General features: G+C 45.2%; 1 protein-coding gene across 1 annotated transcript; it reads right to left on the reverse strand.

The window, feature by feature from the left end:
• Positions 1–7,829: 7,829 nt before the first annotated feature.
• On the reverse strand, positions 7,830–9,023 carry LOC143005818 (gap junction delta-2 protein-like). The gene has a single exon (XM_076157213.1). The coding sequence runs from the start codon at positions 9,021–9,023 to the stop codon at positions 7,830–7,832; it is 1,194 nt and encodes a 397-aa protein (XP_076013328.1).
• Between the last annotated feature and the right edge of the window lie 11,767 nt (positions 9,024–20,790).

Consider the following 20,790-nt stretch of genomic DNA (forward strand, 5'->3'; position numbering starts at 1 on the left):
AACAAGATAGACCATGTTTTGGTTAGAAAGCGGACACAAGGGTCTACAGGTCGGCAGACATCGGAAGTGACCACTATCTGGTATGCACAACGATAAAGCTCAGGTTAAAGAGAGCACCAACACAGAGGAGTAACAACAGAATCAAGTATGACACATCCAAATTGAAGGATGAAGATGTGAGGACTGCATTTAAGATCGCTTTGAGAAATAGGTAAGTACTCGAAGAAGAAGAAGAAGAAGAAGAAGAAGAAGAAGAAGAAGAAGAAGAAGAAGAAGAAGAAGAAGAAGAAGAAGAAGAACATTTTTGATTTTTGATTTTTAAATCTACTTTTATTTACAGGTGTTTATAAATCTAACATTTAAACTAAATTGTGTGAGTTCTAGGACTCCATCACTTGCTTAAAACAAAAAAAAACAAAAACACACAGACATTAAGCAAAACAACACCGTGGAAAAAAAACAAGAAAAACAAACTCAGATATCCTCATCATTTTCATCAACGCTTGTGCCACTGTTTACATCACTATCCTCATACAGTTCCTTCCCCAGTTTAGTGATGTACTTTTTCACCCTGTAGTATTCCGCCCGAGTAAAGCCTCCTCTCACAACATTGTCGTCATTAAGAAATACTTGAAGAGCACCTAGAAATTCTTCTTTGTCTGGGAAGAAGCCTTCCACTTTTACATTCCTCATACCTTTAATTACGTCCAAAAACGACTTCACCTTAGCCAAACTATATGCTTTATCTTTATATGACGATGGACTTTTTGTCTTCACTTCCTCCTCTGCCCTGAGCTGTCTTGCCTCTGTACCTTAGCCTCTTTGACTCTCTTGACACTTCTTTTCTTGCCTTGAGAACCTTTAGGAGAGACCATCAGCTCCTCCGCTCTGTCCGTCAGCTCCGGTGCTCTGTCCGTTCATGTGTGCGTCCGTCTGGGGCGGTGTTGATGCTGCCACGGAGGGCGTCGGTCCAGCCGGGGGGGTCGATGGTATGGCGGCCAGCGCCTCGACCGGGGCTTCCGCTCCGGCGGTGGCTGGAGCCTCTGCCTGCTGGCCCTCCCCCGCTTTCCCCCGGCACGATCGCACCTGGTGCCCCTCTCGAAACACTTCATGCCGTCAGTAGTTACATGGACGGTGTAAAAAAAGTTTTCGATTTAAAACCTGAACGCCAGGTTAAGCTCATTGTGGTTGTCATTAAGAGTCATGAACACTTGTCTCCTGAATGAGACAACGTGCCGCAACAAGGGGGACCTGCAGCCAAGTGGGATCATTCTGACGGAGGAGTGGAGCTGGCCGTGTCGGCTTAGCTCCTTCTCCAGAGCTTCGTTGCTCAGGAACGGGGGGACGTTCGATATCACCACTCTTTTAGCGAGGTTAGCTAGAGCCAGGACTGGAGTGAAGACTCCGTGAATCTCCACCCGTGACCCACCACCTGGTCCACCTTCTCCACGCTCTCTAGAAGATCACCACCGTGTTGTTCACGCTTCCGTAACCCACCAGTGCCCCCACCGCTAAACTACAGTCCTCCACCGTGCAACCAACAAGATTTTTTTGGATTTTTACAAACACATTTTATTTACCAGATGGCAGCTTACACGGTCAACAGGAAATAATTAAATAAACAAAACAACAACTCTAGAATAAATACATAAATAAATAAATAAGCGTGACATTTATTCCTGGAAGAAATGTGCAAAATGCAATTCACCGTCTGTAATAGTACACAGGATACTTTTGTAACACCAGAACTCTCTAGATCATGGACCATTTTGTAAAAGCAAAACTCTAGCCTCAGTCTGCATCTGGTGTTGCAGTGCCACACTGACTCTGCCTCCTGTTCTGCTCTCTCCTCCATCTTGTTTTTTCTGCTTATGTAAATTGCCAGTTTGGCTTCCCCAGAAATAAAATTCAAAAGCTGCCACTTTTCCCGCTTCTCATAGGTAAAACTAGTAGTGTGCAATTTTTCATTAAACAAGTTAAAAACACAAGCCAAAAGAGTGAAGAGCACCGCAAGTCTCTTACACTCACTAAAAACATGAAATACAGTTTCGTGCAGGCCACAGAAAGGGCACTGGTGTGACACGGCAGGGTTGATGACAGATTTGAAAGCGTTGGAGGCGATGGCTCCATGTAGAATCCTCCACTGGAGGTCGGTTGTCCTCTTTTTTAGGGGAGGCTTGTATAGAATCCTCCAGTATGGAGCGGCTCCCTCCCTCAGCCTGCCAGTCCACACACTGGGGGCTCTGTTGCACAGTCTTGTTCTATTTAGGACCTTCTCACAGTTCCTGTATATTATCTTCCCGTCGGCAGTGCGCAGGCTGAGGTCTTTTGTCTCCTCAGCAGAGGTCCACCAAACTCGCCCAACTGTGGACTCAGGGAGATCTCTGGGAACTGGTCTGTGCTGCTAGGTTTGGTCCCTCTGTCGTAGTCTGCGAGGAGGCTCCTCTCTCTCCCAGAGGGCCTCATCTTCCACAGTTCCAAGACCTTCCGGGCCACCCTGGCCGACTGGATGCCCAGCATGGATCCCACAGCCTGGGAGTTGGTCAGCACCGGCCCTGCGGTGTCCACCAGCTGTTGAAGGACCAGAGTCTTAGTTCTGCACAGAGCTGCCATCAGCCCAGGTGTGGCTCCGCTGCAGATATCCAGTCTGGCTCCATGCACAATTGGTTCTTGCAACAGCCAGAACAGAGAGTTATAGCTTTCTTTTAAAACGCATTTAAAAAGGGCCCAAGACCTGAAAATGCTCTGATAAAAAGGCGGTATCCCATTCAGCTTTAGAAAACTAAAATCAGTTAAAAATAAAGCGGCACCTTGTCCCAAGTTACCCACATGTGCAAGGATACAGCTGGCCACCTCTCTCCACACAAGGTCTGCTGGTCCTGTCAGAAACTTTTGGATGAACTGAATCCTGAATGTGGCAGTTCTGCTGGCTAAATGAATAAGTCCCTGTCCCCCCTCCTCTCTCGGTAAAATCAACACTCCCTGTGGCACCCAGTGTCGCCCACCCCAGAAGAAATTCACAAGTTTCTCCTGAATTGCGGTCAAAAAACATGAGGGGGGGTTTACGCAGGTGAGACGGTGCCACAACAGGGAGGCCACAAGATTGTTCACTACAGTTTGCATCTCAGCCAAAACAGACCTTTAATCTCAGTAGCTCGGGGCTGAAGTATCTCGGCATCAAGGTGACTTGTACATTCTCAGACCTCCTGCCCGCCAACTACACCGCGCTCACCACAACCCTGAAAACTGACTTTCTTAGATGGAACAGTTTACCACTCTCCTTAATTGGGAAAATAAAGATTTATTTTCTAGATTTCTTTACCTGTTTCAATCTCTTCCTCTATTCCTACCTAAACATTTCTTTGACTCATTAGACAAAATGACCAGCACCTTCATTTGGGGTGCGAAGCCCCCAAGGATCTGCACACCACTATTACAAAGATTTAAGTTCAGTGGGGGTCTCGCCCTACCAAACCTCCAATCCTATTACTGGGCAATCCATATCAACAAATTACGCTACTGGGTGAATTCCCCTGAGCTACCCTAGTGCAGGCTCGAAGCCCAATCCTACTCCTACGCCACTGCCCTAATTAACTCCTCTCTCCCAACCAAGATCTCTCAGTTCACCAAAAACCCTGTTGTTCTTGATACCCTAATCAATACCAATTCAGGAAACACTTTAAATTCGTAAACACACCAGTCCGCAACAACCACATCTCCACCACCTCATTCTTGCACTCTTCCTTCTCAGGATGGCACCACAAAGGAATATAATGTTTCCTTGAGCTGTACTCAGACGACAGTTTTAACAGCTTCTACAATCTGTCAACTCAATAAAGAATACCTGCTAACCAATTATTTATGTACTTCCAAATCAGACACTTTGCCTGCAGCAATTTCCAAAACTTCCCTTCCCCTCCCCCTCCCCCTCAACTCATGTGGGAAGACCTGCTAACGTTCAAGACACCACTAAGAGGGACCATCTCTAAGATCTATTGCCACATTCTGGACTTCAGGGACCTATCTAATTATAGAACAGTGGCGGCCTGGGAGACTGATCTCGAACTCCATCTAGATGTAGACTGGCGGGACGAAGTCATACGCAATCTAGTTTGTACATACTGTCTCGTCCTGTGCTCGTCTCGCTCTCATTCAGTTTCAGTTTTTTTTTCAGTTTCAGTTTTTCTCATGCAGGACTAGCTCTCCCAGCTTCATGTGCCCGCCTCCACCTGAAGGTGGATCACAGACTTCCTGACTGACAGGAAGCAGCACGTGAAGCTGCAGAAACACGTCTCGGATGCACGCACCATCAGCACCGGTTCCCCTCAGGGCTGCGTTCTTTCCCCTCTGCTCTTCTCCTTGTACACCACTGACTGCACCTCCAGTCATCAGTCGGTCCGGCTCCTGAAGTTCGCGAACGAGACCACCCTCATTGGACTCATCTTTGATGGGGACGAGTCTGCCTACAGGCGGGAGATTGACCGTCTGATGAATTGGTGCAGGCAGAACAAGCTGGAGCTTAATTCTCTAAAAACAAAGGAGATGGTCGTGGATTTCCGACTGAAAGCAGCCCCACCCGCCCCCATCACTGAGTGGGACTCCCCAGTTGACACTGTGGAGTCTTTTCGATTCCTGGGATCCATCATCTCCCAGGACCTCAAGTGGGAGCCCAACATCAGCTCCCTCACCAAAGAGGCCCAGCAGAGGATGTTCCTTCTGCGGCAGCTGAAGAAGTTCAGCCTGCCATAGACAATGATGGTGCACTTGTACTTGTACTCTGCCATCATTAAGTCCATCCTTACCTCCTCCATCACCGTCTGGTTCGCTGCAGCCACTGCCAAGGACAAGGGCGTATCATACGCTGTGCGGAGAAGGTGATCGGCTGCAATCTGCCGTCCCTCCAGTTCCTGCACGCCTCTTTGACCCTGAGGTGGGCAGGCAAGATTGTGGCTGACCCCTCCCACCCTGGACACAAACTGTTTGCAACCCTCCCCTCTGGCAGGAGGCTGAGGTCGAGCAGGACCAAAACCTCATGCCACAAATCCAGTTTCTTCCCCTCATTAACAAGGCCCGGGTCTGCCACTGAACACATAATTTCCCTAGCAATTTGCACCTTTAATCTTATTCAATTTAGTTAATTTATTTAATTTTGTGTGTTTTCTAATTTCTTTCAATTTCTCTGCATAGTTGTTGTCTTCTTGTCTTGTTGTCTTATGTCTTATATGTTTTATATTGCACCAGTAACCACAACAAATTCCTTTTAAGTGTAAACTTAATTGGCAAAAAAAAGCTATTCTGATTCTGATTCTGATTTAAGGTCATTTACAGCCTACATTGCTGTTTGACAACATCCTGTAAAAACTGCATTACCCTATGAGATCATCGCATCAACATCACTGATGCCATCCTGGACTCTGCGCCCACACTACTGTGCCATGTTCTCACAACCTCCAGCGGCTGTGGCTTCCGGCTGTTACAATTTTAATCTACTTGTTCCTAATATTCCCTTTTTTAACAACAACAAAAATAATAACAATACAACCTTCCTTCCTTCTTTCTTTCTATCCCTCTCTCTCTCTCTCTCTCGCTCCTTTTCCCCCTCTTTCTATATAACAATAGATCTCCAAAATGTCCTATAATTGTATGCGCAATGTCATGTGAAATGTTTGCTTCAATAAAAACAAATAGCAAAAAAAGAAAAGAAAAAGGCAGATAGCTTCCCACGAGAGCCCTTTTTTTTCTGTGCCTCTGTTGCCAAGTGTTTGCTCATGGGGAATGTTTCTTTAAATGCTGTGTACATGCCAAAATGTCTTATCTGGATTTGTATAGCCGGATATGGGGATGGCCCCTGATATTTGTAACGATGTTAACAATAGATGGGACTCAAATGCACAACTCAGTACTCATCAGGAGATAGAATTAAAACAGTATTTACTACAAGCAGGGTTCAGAACACAGAGAATCAATCCATACAAATACAAGAGGAGAATAACAAAAAGTCAAAATCCAAAACACACTTTGAGATTGGGTAACAGTAGTAAACATGCCAGAGACAAGACCCAAGACCTCTTCTCAGGACCATAAACCCTCCCAGTCCACTAGATATTGGGGGCGTCCACTACCAAGCAACAGGGTGTTTCAAATCAAATTTAGTATAGTCCAATATCATATACAATGTATCAAATGGCTTTAAAAGACCACAACAATAGGCAGTTCAAAACCCAGCCCAGTGCTTCCTAGAAAGACAAGGAAAAACTCCCCAAAATGTTATTGTTTAAGGAAAAGGAGGAAACCTTGTGAGAAGCAATTCAATTAAAGAGTCCTTCTCCTTAAAAAACCTGGTGTGCAATCGGAACCATAGGTGGGAAATACAATAATACTGCACAAAACACAGCAAAATGAATTACAAGAGTCCCGAAAAAGAGAGAGAGGAACAGAGACAGAGACGGAGACAGAGAGCCATTTTGGTGAGTCCTGATCCTGGAGCATGAGTCAAGGATGGTAGTAACGTGTGGTAGAGCTCAGTAAGTAAGGCTAAACTTAGTTTATCTAAGCCTAAACTAAATTTAGGCCAGCTTATCACTCTCCTACAAAAAGAGACTGTGTTCACATCCTGTTAATTAATAGTGTAGACTCAAAGTGTAGCAAAAAAAAAACAGCGTTTTTAGTCTGGATTTAAAGATCATAAGAGAATGGATTTAAAGATCATAACAGAATTTCCCCCTTTAATGAGTGCAGCATGTTTATTCCAGAAATGACGAAGAAAGAAGGAATAAGGTAAACCGCTCCATTTCAAAAATATTTAGTGTTGGTTTTGGGGATAGTGATCAGACCTTGCTGCATAAGATCTCACCTTATCACCTGTTTTCACCTTCTCTTCCTCTGTTTGCTTTCCAGTCCTTAAGTGTCTCCTCAGTATTCCCTTTTCAACATGTGTCTTGTCAAATGACACTGGCTGGGCATTTCAGCAATTCTGTTTTTAAAATGGATATAATGATACATAAATTGCATAAATAAATGAATAAGCCACCCTTTGTTTGATTAATTTGTTTACCTTTTAACCTATGGGACTTTGTAACATTTGATTAGTCTATTGTGTTTTTGAAGATATTGCCACAGATCAAACTGATTAATAGAGCCTGTACATCAGTCTTTCCCACAGACCCACATGTGAAGGTATTGTGGTTAAATAAGCAATGGATGACAATAGTAAACTGAATAAAATATTTTTGTAGTTAATAGCACATGTCTCTTAGCTGACATAACATGATTTCAACTACATAATGAAATTCAGATATTTACACTGGTTAATACTCAGAACTCACCACAATACAAAATAGACCTTTACAAGTCCTGCATTCAAATGCCAAGTAAAAGAAAAGTAATAGAAGCAATACAGAACAATATACTCATGTAGCAATAGTAAACGTACTGATAGCGGAGTTGTCAACTCCAAAACCCGTATCTCCAGGAAAGAAGGGACAAAAGATGGCAATAAAAAAAAGATCAGGTGAGCATAGTGGGGTAGATATTTCCCTCTGAAATGTAGTAGAGAAAGAAAGGAGCAGTTAGCACTTGTAAACAATGTACTAAAGTAGAGAACTCTTATAATATCTTAAATATTATTTTTTTCCAGCATTGTCTATACAACCAGTGTCTAACAGGTCTAACAACAAGAGCATCTTTTAATCACACTCGAAATATAACTGATGAGCTAAATCTGGTGTGTTGTTCAGTACCGAGCAGTACTGCGGTACTTAAGGATTAGGATTTAGAACCACTGGTATGAGTGATAAGGAAAGAGTGACATTCTTCCCTATGGTTGAACACTATATCCAGACCTCAGCACTCCTCTGTTTAGAAACTCTACCCTCCCCCTTAATCTTCAAAGATTGCCTCTCTCCTTTGTGGCAGTCTTGTTGCTTTGATTGCTCTTGGCGCGTCTCTCTGCACTTGTCAGACACTCTAAGTGGGTTACAGTTTGCAGCACAAGGCCAGTCAGCATTGTGACCCACTACCAGGTCCAAAGTGGGCAGGGAGGTTGTGCTGGTAACATCCCTGCACCCCAGAGAGGAGGTGAGAGAGGGACTAGCTGGAGGGAAGGTCTCATATCCTCCTCTTATACAATGATAACCTCCCCAGGACCCCATCTCTCTCACCCTTACTGCCTGGTGTAATTTCTTCCAGCCCAGGTGATTGAGCTCCAGCAGATTAAGTAGAATGCAAAATAACCCCACGCAAAACATGAACAGTAAGAAGAGAGTCTTTTCTGTGGGCCTGGAAACATAACAGTCCACAGGCCGAGTACAGGGGGCTGAGGTACACAGATAATGGACAGGCACCTGGAAGCCAAACAACTTCCACTGGGCGAGGACAAAGCCCACCTCCAGCATAGCACGTAAACACACATGTAATACATAACATTTGGACAAAACCCCTCTTAAGACCATGGAGCCGTCCATATTCCTCACCTTGTAGATACAGGGTTGGGCCTGGCTCAAAGACAGTATGTTGTTGGGGAGGCTCTGGGCAGTATTGCCCTCCAACACATCTGCCAGGCTGTGACCTAAGTGCTTATGTGATCGGATGGAGCAGCTATCTGAGTCACAGCTCAGATCATAGGCCTCCTGTCTGCCATCTTGTCCTTTTTCCAGGCTTGTTTGCCTTGGGAAATCACCCTGTCCTTGCACCTGCCTCTGAATGGAATTGTGGGACTGTTTGGAAAGGTTGTGCCACGTGTAGATGATGAAGCAGAGGGATGGTGTGGAGACGCAGATGATGTGGAAGACCCAAAAACGAGGTTGTGAGATGGGTGCAAAGGCATCGTAGCAAACGGTGGAGCATCCAGGCTGCATTGTGTTGCACACAAACATCTCTTGCTCATCGGTGTACACATCTTCAGTTGCCACAGCTACAATAAGCAGTCGGAAGATGACCATGACGGTGAGCCACAGCCGACCAATCATAGTGGAGTGCTGATGGACAGCATCCAAAAGACGTTTGAGCAGGGTCCACTCCGTCATGGTGGCTTGTAGCTGCCTTGAGCAGGGATGAACTGCAGTTTGCTTTAGATAGATCCACTTTCTGAGGAAAGATAGGACAACTCCTGTTGTCTTATCTTGAGGGGCCTCCTGAATGAACAACCTTGGTAGGAATCTAGAGCTTAACTTTTAGCACGAAATGTCATAGCAAGAAGGTCTTTTGAAATCAGACATCCATCAAAGCAGCTACTCCCCAGCTGTAGCATGCAGCAGACTTCCTCTCAGCTTGAATGTTCTCCAGCACTGCATGGCTTGAAAGCTCTGGAGCCATTGCTGAGAGACCCATCCTATATTATTAGATAAGGATAAGGATGGGTTTGTGCAGACGCAACACTACACACACACGCGCGCGTGCACACACACGCGCACACAACACACACAGGCACACACATGCACGCGAGCACAGACACAGAGGCTGAATGGCCACTTGACATTAGTCCCTTGGCATGCTACCCTCACTAATGGACTCTTCCTTTAATGGTGAGGAATTTTTAAATGCTCCAAAGTTGATTGCCAAAGCACATGAGTGTGATATGATTTGTACAGTAAGAGTAATAAAATATTTACATCAGTCTGGAGACAAAACTTCATTGGATATCAAGTACACAATTCTCTGAAGATGTTATTTCAATAATACAATATCAGTGTTCTGTATTAGAATGAATGGCAAGCATGATGTTTGCCCAAATTCCATCTTGGAATCTTCGGAATATTAAGTATAAACTGTGGAAAAATTACAAGTCATCTGAACTCATGAGGTCATAAGTTATGGTCATTTGGAATGTATTATGTTGCTGTGTTTGCAACCAAGAATTTGGTAATATGAAGTGTATGCAATTTTTTTTTTTTTTTATGTGAAAATGTTATACCTTTCTGGGGCTCACCCAAACAAGCAAAATTTGGTGAAGATGGGATATAAAGGTTGAGTGATGAGAAATATATTGCAACAACTTAAAAATATCAGACAATCTGTGGAATGTAATGAAATGGAATTTCTACCAAATTTCATTGAAATCTGTGAAGAACATTTTTAATATTCTCTGACACAGAGACAAAGAAATTTTGGATGGTATTTTACAATTCAGTTTGTGTTGTTGCTGTCTAGTTTGTGTTCCACTGCTTGTTTTGACTGCTCCTCCTCAGCCACTTGCCATTCCTCTAATCTAGGTTTAAAAAAAACAACCCTTGAATGGCCTTCTAGCATCAAATCAGTGTGTCCCTCTGATAAATAAAACCCCCTATCCTTACTCTAAAAAAAGCCTACCTCACTACTTTATTCACTAAGTATTAATGATATAAACAGAAATATTGTTAGGTTTAGCATTAGATTAAAAGATAATTACTGTCACAAACAACAGCTGCAGTCTTTTACATGCCAGCTGAAATCCTACCTTTTAAGTCAGTCTTTTGCCTTTTTTGACTTTAAAGTAAAACACTTGTTCAGGGACCATGAACAAGGTCCCTGACACAGTTTAGACATAGACTGTTTTGGGAAGTTGTAGCACTTTTTTTTTCTATCCTTGTGAAATATTTTTATTGAAGAAAGCATTTGACATGACAATGAGCATACAGTTGTGGGACATTTTAGAGATTATTTTTTGAGACAGAGAGAAGGGAAGAAATCAGAAAGGAGACAAAAATATTTAGGAGAAATAAATATTGATTGGGAGCTAGGGAAAGTGATACACATGTGGACACACATGTGGAAAAAGGAATGGTGACTTGAGCTAATGACTTATACATTCATACAGTTAACAATAGCGTTGGTTGCTGAGAGAAACACGACTGCAACCATGAAGAGAACCAGGCTGTGTAATCCATCACCATTATCTATCTAGTGGGTTGCGGGGTCCCTGGAGCCAATCCCAGCTGTCAACGGGTGAGGGCAGGGTACACCATGGACAGGTCGCCAGTCCATCGCACACATAGACACACGAACAACACTCACTCTCCCATTCACACCTACGGACAATTTGGAGTCCCTGAATTAACCTGCATGAGCAGGGATGAACTGCAGTTTGCTTTAGACAGATCCACTTTCTGAGGAAAGATAGGACAACTCCTGTTGTCCTATCTTGAGGGCCCTCCTGAATGAACAGGTGGCTGATTTCATTCTACACAATCCCAGAAAATTCCTCTGTTACTAATTAATTGATATGGAAGCAAACTCAGCTACTTTTATTTCCACTTACCAATGTCCACTACACAAGTCATTCCACTCAAAGATGATGGCGGACAGGCACACCGGCAGACAGCTCAAAGGACTGGCTACTACGTTAGACTGACATACGCTGGTTTCAATGACTGTGTGAAAAACGGACACTGAAGTAATGATTTTCGGCTGAGAAGTTGTGAATTACAGATAATTCATCACTTATTGAGGGACGTAACTTCAGAAAGACAAATTAGGTCTTAAAAATTGAACACTAATATAAAATGAATGCAAGATCAAATACTCATATAGAAAACACCTTGAATATTAACATGGACAAATCATATATCAAACAACTCCTAATTTATTTATTTATTTTATTTTTGTCTCCCACAGATGGCTCGCTGGCCGTTACTAAGTAGCTCGCAAAAGGTTCAAAGAATACATACATTTGACAACACGTCACTTGGTAAAGCTGTTTAAAATTCCATCCAACCAAATTCAGACATCCCGCCCCCTTTTGTCACAAAACGATCATAAGCCAATCAGCTGTCAGTCCAACAAATGACGCTGCTGTCATGTTTCATTACATTACAAATATACTATTTCCATAAGGAATTTACGAATTTGAATGACAAATGTGTGTGTGTCTCGTTTGCGGTGCGAACGTGTCTGTGGAGCGTCACTTCACTAGAGTCCACAGCAACTTTTCACGGGACTTTCCGGCTGCTAGCAGGGCGTGATGTGTCGTTAGCGAACGAATCGGCCCAAAGAGCTGGCCCCCGTCCAAGATGGAATTGTGGCACTGTTTGGAAAGGACTGCAGAATGCAGAATTTGCAGAATTAAGCCGTCATGTCCACTCAATCCAGTATGTTCTTCCAATCAGGAAAACATTCCAAAACTGTACGACAGAGAAAGTGCCTCACTGCAAGAACATTGCTTTTGCAATTTGTTTTTATTGAAGCAAACATTGTACATGACATGTGCATACAGTTGTAGGATATTTTGGAGATCGTTTTTTATATAAAGAGGGGAAAGAGGAGGGAGAGAGAAAGAGAGGAGGAAGGAAGGTTGTATTATCACTACTATTGTTGTTAAACATTATACATAGACCCTGAGGTAGAGTACAAGTGGATTGGAATTGCAATGATGTCATAGGGTACATACAGTTCTTACAGGATGATGTCAAACAGCAATGTAGGCTAGTACCAATCGCATCATTGGTAGAAAGAGAAAGGAAAGAAACAGAAAGAAAACCCCCCGCCTGGGGTGTAAAATAAAATGAAAAAATAAAATAAAAAGGAACTGATCGGTGTTCTGGTATCCAGTCACTGGTCTGGAATAGCCTGTAAATCTGTGAAGTAAGAGAGAAAAGGTTGCCATCTCTGATATAACTTATCAGTGTGGCCCTCATAGTGTACTTGATTTTCTCGAGTCTAAGAAAGTACATTGTATCCTTAAGCCATTGCGAAATAGAGGGAGGGGTGAGGGATTTCCAATGTAGGAGCAGGCGTCATCTAGCAAGCAAAGAGGTGAACATAATCATTTCCTCTTGTGGGGTGTTAAATTGGCATAGGTCATACGGAGTGCCGAAGATGGCAATATAAGGGGAGGGTTGAACTTGCATTCCCAAGAACATTCCATAAGTATTTTAATTCCTCATGAAAATAGTACCACACTCACTGTCATCTCACTAACATCAGAACAGAATGAATGCATGTGAAGTACAGATGTTATGGGAACTACAGTGAATTCCCTGAATTACAGGGAATGTGAAGGGAAATTGTGACAGTGATTTGTGGACAGACAAATGTGAAATATGAAAGGTATAGTATTAGTAAAATCAGTAATAACATTGTTTTGTTTTCTTTGAGATAAATATGATGTGAATTCATTAGCGTAAGCTTGACACTGAAAATGTATACAGAAAAAAGAAGCTCATGTTGCTGAATTGAAGTGCATTTTGATACAAAATGTGAGTGTTGGATATCGACATTTTGTAAATGTTCAAACAGAAGACGCTTATTCAGCTGGTTTGGGTGGGGAATCCGCCATGTGGATAAATGTTACTAATAATGTTAAACATGAGGAGCTCTCGGACACTTCTATTTTGTCAAAGTAGCTCTCAGAGGCAAAAAGGTTGGAGACCACTGCTTTAAATACACAATAACATGAATCCAACATATTGTAGTGAACGGATGGATGGAGGCAGAAGATGTTATCTTTCATCTATTACCAATGTGTGTCATTTGATCTACTGTGCTGACAAGCGAATCTATGAAGCCATCAAAGCTGCAGCATCACTTGGAGACAACCCACAGCCACTTAAAAGACAAACAAGGACAACAGACGTTGATGAGAAAATCTATGTTTATACATGGCACTCAGCCCAGTTTGATATAAAACATAATTTTATACAATAAATTGCAACTAAATATATATATATATATATATATATATATATATATATAGTAGGGGGTCCCCGCTCCATCTCTCCATCACTTTGGGGGTCCTTGGCCCGAAAAACGCTGGAGACCCCTGACTTATAAAGTATGGCGCGAGGACACACAAGTTTTTCAAATAAGGAACTACGACTTCAGCATGAGGATACACAAGTGACTACATCCGTTTTTCAAAGTAAACTGGTAACACATATTTTAACCTTGAAATGGTTGATGTCTGATATTTGCGGGGCTATGAAATATTAATACCCCATAGCTAGTGTTCAGACCAACTCTGACAACACACTCAAAATCAAGTAGTTTTGCATCAACTTCTGTGTGGACAGTATTTTTCCCACTGTCCAATCCACGAAGAAGTCACGCCCCAGCACCCCCAATGACTACAGACTGGTGGTGCTGACGTCTCACCTGATGAAGTCCATGGAGAGGCTGGTCCTGTCACTCTTTCAGCCCCTGGTCAAACCGTCATTGGACCCTCTCCAGTTTGCCTACCAGCTGAAACTAGTAGTAAAAGATGCCATCATCTTCCTGCTTCACCTTGCTTAGACAGACCTGGCAGCACTGTGAGAGTCATGTTCCAGGGCATTCAACACTGCCCGGCCGGCCCTGCTTGGTAGTAAGCTGACGGCGATGTAGGTAGACTCTCCCCTGGTTTCCTGGATAGTGGACTATCTGACTGGTCGGCCATAGTTTGTCAGACTCCGGGGCTGTGTGTCTGACGCTGTGGTGAGCAACACTGGAGCCCCACAGGGTACGGTCATATCAACATGCCTGTTCACCCTGTACACCTCAGACTTCTGCCCAGAGTCCTGCCACCTGCAGAAGTTCTCAGAAGACTGCAATAGTAGGCAGCATCAGCAAGGGGAAGGATGAGGAGTACAGGGCCGTCGTGCACCCCTTTGTCGAATGGTGGGAGATGAATCACCTGCAGCTCAACACTGATCTGCCTGGTCACACACTGCTGTGGGATGGCATTCCACTCCTCAACCAGGATTTGTCACAAGTCAGCCAACGTGGTTGTGTTGGTCATTCTAGCACGAACAGCATGCCCCAGCTGATCCCACAAGTGTTTCATTGGGTTGAGGTCAGGAATGTCGGCAGGCCACTCCATTCTCTCTACTCCAAAATTCTGGAGGTAGTCTCTGATTAAACCCGCTCTGTGGCGGCGAGCGTTGTCATCTTGGAGGATGGAGTTCGGTCCCAGACTGTGGAGATATGGGATTGCCACTAATTGCAGAATCTCAGCTCGATATCTCTCTGCATTGAGATTGCCTCCAATGATGACAAGCCTTGTTTTTCCAGTGATGGAGATGCCACCCCACACCATCACACTGCCTCCACCAAAAGATGTTACTCTATCGGTGCAGCAATCAGCAAAGCGTTCTCCCCGTCTTCTCCACACTTTGACCCTACGATCCAACTTCCATAGGCAGAATATGGACTCATTGCTGAACATAACGTTCCTCCACATGTTCAGGTTCCAGTGCAGGTGTTGCCGACACCAGCGCAAATGGGCCTGACGGTGAAGGGCAGTCATGGCAGGCCTCCTGGCAGCCCTATTAGCCCGGAGATTGGCTGCGTGCAGTCTGTTCCGGATTGGAAGCCGTGCGCTGTAATGTCCTGCAAACCTTGACTGCAAATCTGTTCCTAAGTGCTGAAAGGGTGAGGAACTGGTCTTCTTGGGGTGTTGTTCTCTTGGGACGACCACTTCGCGGTCTGTCTCTGACATCCCCCGTTTCATGGAACTTGGCCTTCAGTTTGGAGATGGAAATGATGCTCTTTGCTTTTGTGGAAAACCAGCTTGAAGTTGCCCTAATGCGCGGGCCTTATCAAAATCAGACAAACGTGGCATGCCGATTCTTGGAGCAGATACCGATTGACCACTGTAGCAGGGCCCATGCTCACAGGTGTTGCCAATCAGGCACCTGATTGTCAGCACCTCGGGGTACTAGAAGCTCAAAACAAGAGTCAATAGCAACAGCAGCATAAGCTGTTTGGCATTGGCAGAGAAGATTTGGCAAATTTTTGATGTTTATTAACTAAAATAACATCTGTGGTGTTACGGGTCACGAAAAGTTCGGAAATTTGTGTTTGGCAGATTATATCTCTGTTGTAACAATGCTTCTTGGTAATACATTTTATACCGCTTTGGATGAAAGCGTCTGCTAAATGACCGTAATGTAATGTAATGTAATACCGTTGGAAAGCCTGTTTAGTCCCCTTTTAAATGGTTCCCCATTTAAGCCTGGTGCTCCTCCTCATGCTTGTCACCAGCCTGGTCACACACTGCTGATATCGAGATGACATTCTGCAACCAGTGGCAATCACATATCTCCAGATTCTGGGACTGAACTCCATCCTCCAAGATCACAATGCTCAGAGCGGGGTTTATCAGAGACTGGTTGAGGAGTGGAATGCTATCCCACAGCAGTGTGTGACCAGGCTGGTGACACAGCATGAGGAGGAGCCAGGCTGTTGTGGCAGTGTATGGTTTTTCCACAAGCTACTTTGGCTCCTGACTGTTTGTTAAATGAATAAATTGTAAAATTTCAGCATCTGCTTTGCTAAGGAACGGTCTGATTGGTGATATTTCGGGTAAGTAAATAAGCAACCTTTGTCACATTATTAAAAAGGCTTCTGAATGTTAGATCTTCGTCAAATGTTACGCCCAGATTCTTTGCCGTTGAAGAGCAACGAATGGGACCGTCGTCAAAATTAACTACTAGGTTTTGAAATTTCAATCTCTGCATCTTTCGCCCTAAAATCAGCATTTCAGTTTTTAAAAAATTAAGAAGCAGAACACTTGTTGTCATCCAGCCTGGCTAGAAGACAGGACTCCAAGTTGGAGATCCAAGAGGGGTTGATGGGATTTATGAAAACATACAATTGTCGCCTGCATATGAATGAAAATCTATACCGAACTGACAAACTATGTTTCCAAGAGGGAACATAAAGATTGAAAATAGTAATTGACCCAATACAGAACCCTGTGGAACACCGCATTTTACAGGGTAGGTGGGTTTAAGGTAAGGCTTTATTTTAGCAGAGACAGCTGTTTTAGAAGCAGCAGGCACAACCCCTGTGGAGAGTGACTTATTTATAATAAGATAAGATAAGATAAGATGAAAGTTTATTATCCTGAGGGACATTACTGTGCAACAGTTACAGTGCAGAATGACCGACACTCTCACTTCTAGAGAGGGACGTTAACAGGCTGTTCAAGAGACAGAACCCCCGCAAAGCTGCCGGCCCAGACTCTGTCTCCCCCTCCACGCTGAAGCACTGCGCCGATCAGCTGTCTCTGGTGTTCACCGACATCTTTAACACCTTATGGAGACATGTACCAGTCTGCTTCAAAGCATCCACCATCATCCCCATCCCCAAGAAGCCAAGGACCACAGGACTTAACGACTTCAGACCCGTCGCTCTTACCTCTGTAGTCATGAAGTCTTTTGAGCGCCTGGTGCTCCCCCACCTGAAATCCCTCACCGACTGAACGCAGCCCCAGCCGCCCCCATCACTCTGTGTGACTCCCCAGTTGACACTGTGGAGTCCTTTCATTTCCTGGGAGCCATCATCTCCCAGGACCTCAAGTGGGAGCTCAACATCAGCTCCCTCACCTCACAAAAAGCCCAGTAAAGGATGTTCTTCCTGCGGCAGCTGAAGACGTTCAGCCTGCCATAGACATTGATGGTACGCTTATACTCTGCCATCATTGAGTCCATCCTCACCTCCTCCATCACCGTCTGGTACGCTGCAGCCACTGCCAAGGACAAGGGCAGGCTGCAGCGTATCATCCGCTCTGCAGAGAAGGTGATCGGCTGCAACCTGCCGTCCCTCCAGGACCTGTATGCCTCTCTGACCCTGAAGCGGGCAGGCAAGATTCTGGCCCGATCCCTCCCACCCTGGACACAAACTGTTTTCAGGGTCCATCACCACCAAAACCTCACGCCAAAGTTTCTTTCCCTCTGCAGTGGGCCTTATCAACAAGGCCCGGGTCTTCCACTGACTCATAATAAACCCCTGCACATTCACTTTATTTAACAGTATTCAATTAAGTTAATTTACTACAATAAACCCCTGCACGTTTTTAACACTTTCTTCATCAGTATTCATTTAGTTAACTTATTTAATTTAGTGTGTTTTTAATTTAAGTATTCACTGAGCTGCTGTTCCTATATGTTGTTTTTAATATGTTGTTTTAGATGTTGTTTCTTGTTGTCTTTTTTATATGTTATAGGTACACACCTAGAACCAGAGCAAATTCCTCTTAAGTGTTAACTTAATTGGCAAATAAAGTGATTCTGATTCTGATTCTGAATGAAACTAGAAAGCGAAATCACCAAAGTAGTGCAATATAGAAAACATGCAAGAGTGCATGCAGATACCAAGTACAACATAATAAGTGCACACCCTATAATCCCACTGTCCCTCCCCGACCCGAGGTAGATTTATTATAAAGTCCAATGGCCACAGGGAGGAAGGATTTCCTGTGGCGTTCAGTAGTACACCTGGGAGGAATGAGTCTATTACTGGAGGCCAGCACCTGGTGGAGAGGGTGAGAGTCATTGTTCATGATGCTACGTAGCTTGCGTAGCATCCTCATCTCCGACACACGCTCCAACGAATCAAGTTCAACCCCCAGGACAGAGCCAGCCTTCCTGATGATCTTGTTGATCCTGTTGGCGTCTGCTGACAATGCCGGACTGCCCCAGCACACAACCGCGAAGAAGATGGCACTTGCAACCACCGACTGGTAGAACACCCTCAGCATGGTGTTGCATACATTGAAGGCCTGGAGCCTCCTCATGTAGAGTTGACTCTGTCCTTTCTTGTACACTGCCTCAGCGTTCTTAGACCAGTCCAGTTTGTTGTCCAAATGGACTCCCAGGCATTTGTATACCTACCCAGAGTCCACAGTCACCCCGTTGATGGACACAGGTGTGGGGGGTGACTTCTTCTTGCGGGTGTCCACCACCAGCTCCTTAGTTTTGTCAGTATTGAGCTGCAGCTGATTCAGCTCACACCTCTTGACGAAGGAGTCATCTGAGAACTTCTGCAGGTGGCAGGACCCCGAGCAGAATTGGAAGTAGGAGGTGTAGAGGGTGAACAGGACTGGTGATAGGACCGTACCCTGAGGGGCCCCAGTGTTGCACGCCACAGTGTCAGACACAAATCCCATGCAGTCTGACAACCTGTTGCCAACCAGTCAGATAGTCAACTATCCTGGAAACCAGGGGAGAGTCTACCTGCATCGCCGACAGCTTGCTCCCGAGAAGAGCAGGCCGAACGGTGTTGAATGCACTGGAAAAGCCAAAGAACATGACTCTCACGGTGCTGCCGGGTCTGTCCAGATGGGCATAGGCACGGTGAAGCAGGAAGTTGACGGCATCCTCTACTCCCAGTTTCGGCTGATAGGCAAAGTGGAGAGGGTCCAGTGAGGGTTTGACCAGGGGCCGAATGACAGCTCAGTCTCTCCAAGGACTTCATCAGGTGGGACGTCAGTGCCACCGGTCTGTAGTCATTGAGGGTGCTGGGGCGTGACTTCTTCGGGACTGGAACCAGACAGGATGTCTTCCACAGCACCGGGACCTTCTCCAAACTGAGGCTCAGGTTGAAGATGTACTGTAGGACTCCACACAGCTGGGCAGCGCATTCTTTCAGGACCCATGGGCTGATGCCGTCGAGACCTGCAGCCTTACCTGGGAGGAGTCTGAACAGCTCTTTCCTGACCTGCTCTGCTGTGAAGATAGGTGTGCAGTGTGTGTTGGTGGGGGCAGAGGTGTTGTGAGGTATGGAGGGAGGCTGTGTGGCTGACGAGCTGGAGGAATGGGCCTCTCATCAAATCTATTGAAGAACAGGTTTAACTCCCCAGTCCTGGTCCCCTCCTGTTGTCTGGCTACCGGTCCGCTTGTAGCCAGTGATGGTCCTCATGCCGCTCCAAACCTCCATCATGTTGATTTGCTGAAGATTACGCTCTTGGATCTTCTCCTTCAGCAGCCTCTGGACTCGCTTCATCACTTCTCTATCCCCAACCCAGAAGGCTCTCTTCTTCTCATTCAAGAGGGCCATGATGTCTCTGGTCACCCAAGGTTTGTTGTTGGGGAAGCAGCATACAGTCTCTGTTGGAACAATACTGTCTACACAGAAGTTTATGTACCCTGTTACACAGTCTGTGAGATCATCAATGTCTTCTCCATGCGAGTCACAGAGCATGTCCCAGCCAGTAACCTGAAAGCAGCCCTGCAGAGCCTCATCAGCCTCCTGTGACCATCTCCTCACCGTCCTTGTAGTCACGGGCTGCCGCTGGACGAGAGGCTTGTGCACGGGCTGCAGGTGGATCAGGTTATGATCGGACCTTCCCAGTGGAGGAAGGGCCACAGAGCTTTATGCCTCCTTAACATTGGCATACAGCAGGTCCAGTATTTTGTTGTCTCTGGTTGGACAGTCCACAAACTGCTTGAACGTGGGCAGTGTCACTGCCAGAGAGACGAGGTTGAAGTCCCCAGATATCGCAATGAAAGTGTCAGGGGGTCGGGTCTGCAATCTGGCCACAGATGAGTGGATGACATCACTCGCGAGCGACGCGCTGGCTGAGGGAGGAACGTGACCACACAAGAGGATAACATGTGAGAAGTCACGCAGCAAATAATATGGCCTTAGGCTCACAGAAAGCAATTCAATATCTGGGCTACACAAACGTTCTTTCACAGTGACATGACCAGGGTTACACCATTTGTTGTTAATAAAAAAAGCAAGCCCACCACCTTTTCGTGGAGCCATGTCTCCGTGAAACACGACACACTGCTCTCACGATACTCCCGCTGAGTCCTCCCCAAGACCGCTAGCTCGTCCGTCTTGCTAGCTAGCAATCTCACGTTCCCCATGGTGATCGAAGGGATTACGGTTTGTATCTCGGTTTGTATCTCTGTTTCTTCTCTCGTCGTTTCACCCCAGTCTTACATCGTCTGTACTTCCTTCTCAACTCCTTGGGGATTTCGGGCTTGTCCCGTGCCAACGCGGTTGGCCAGAGAGAAACCAGCTGATTGCGCGTGTAAACAAAGTCTGCGCCGTAGTGCTGGGCTACGACGGCCACGCGGTTGAGGAAGAATGAGAAAAACCGAGACCACTTTC

This window comes from Genypterus blacodes, unplaced genomic scaffold (assembly GCF_046128005.1).
Source record: "Genypterus blacodes isolate CSIRO-AG114 ecotype Tasmania unplaced genomic scaffold, CSIRO-AGI_Gbla_v1 ptg000072l_1, whole genome shotgun sequence".
In the NCBI taxonomy this organism is placed as follows: Eukaryota; Metazoa; Chordata; class Actinopteri; order Ophidiiformes; family Ophidiidae; genus Genypterus; species Genypterus blacodes.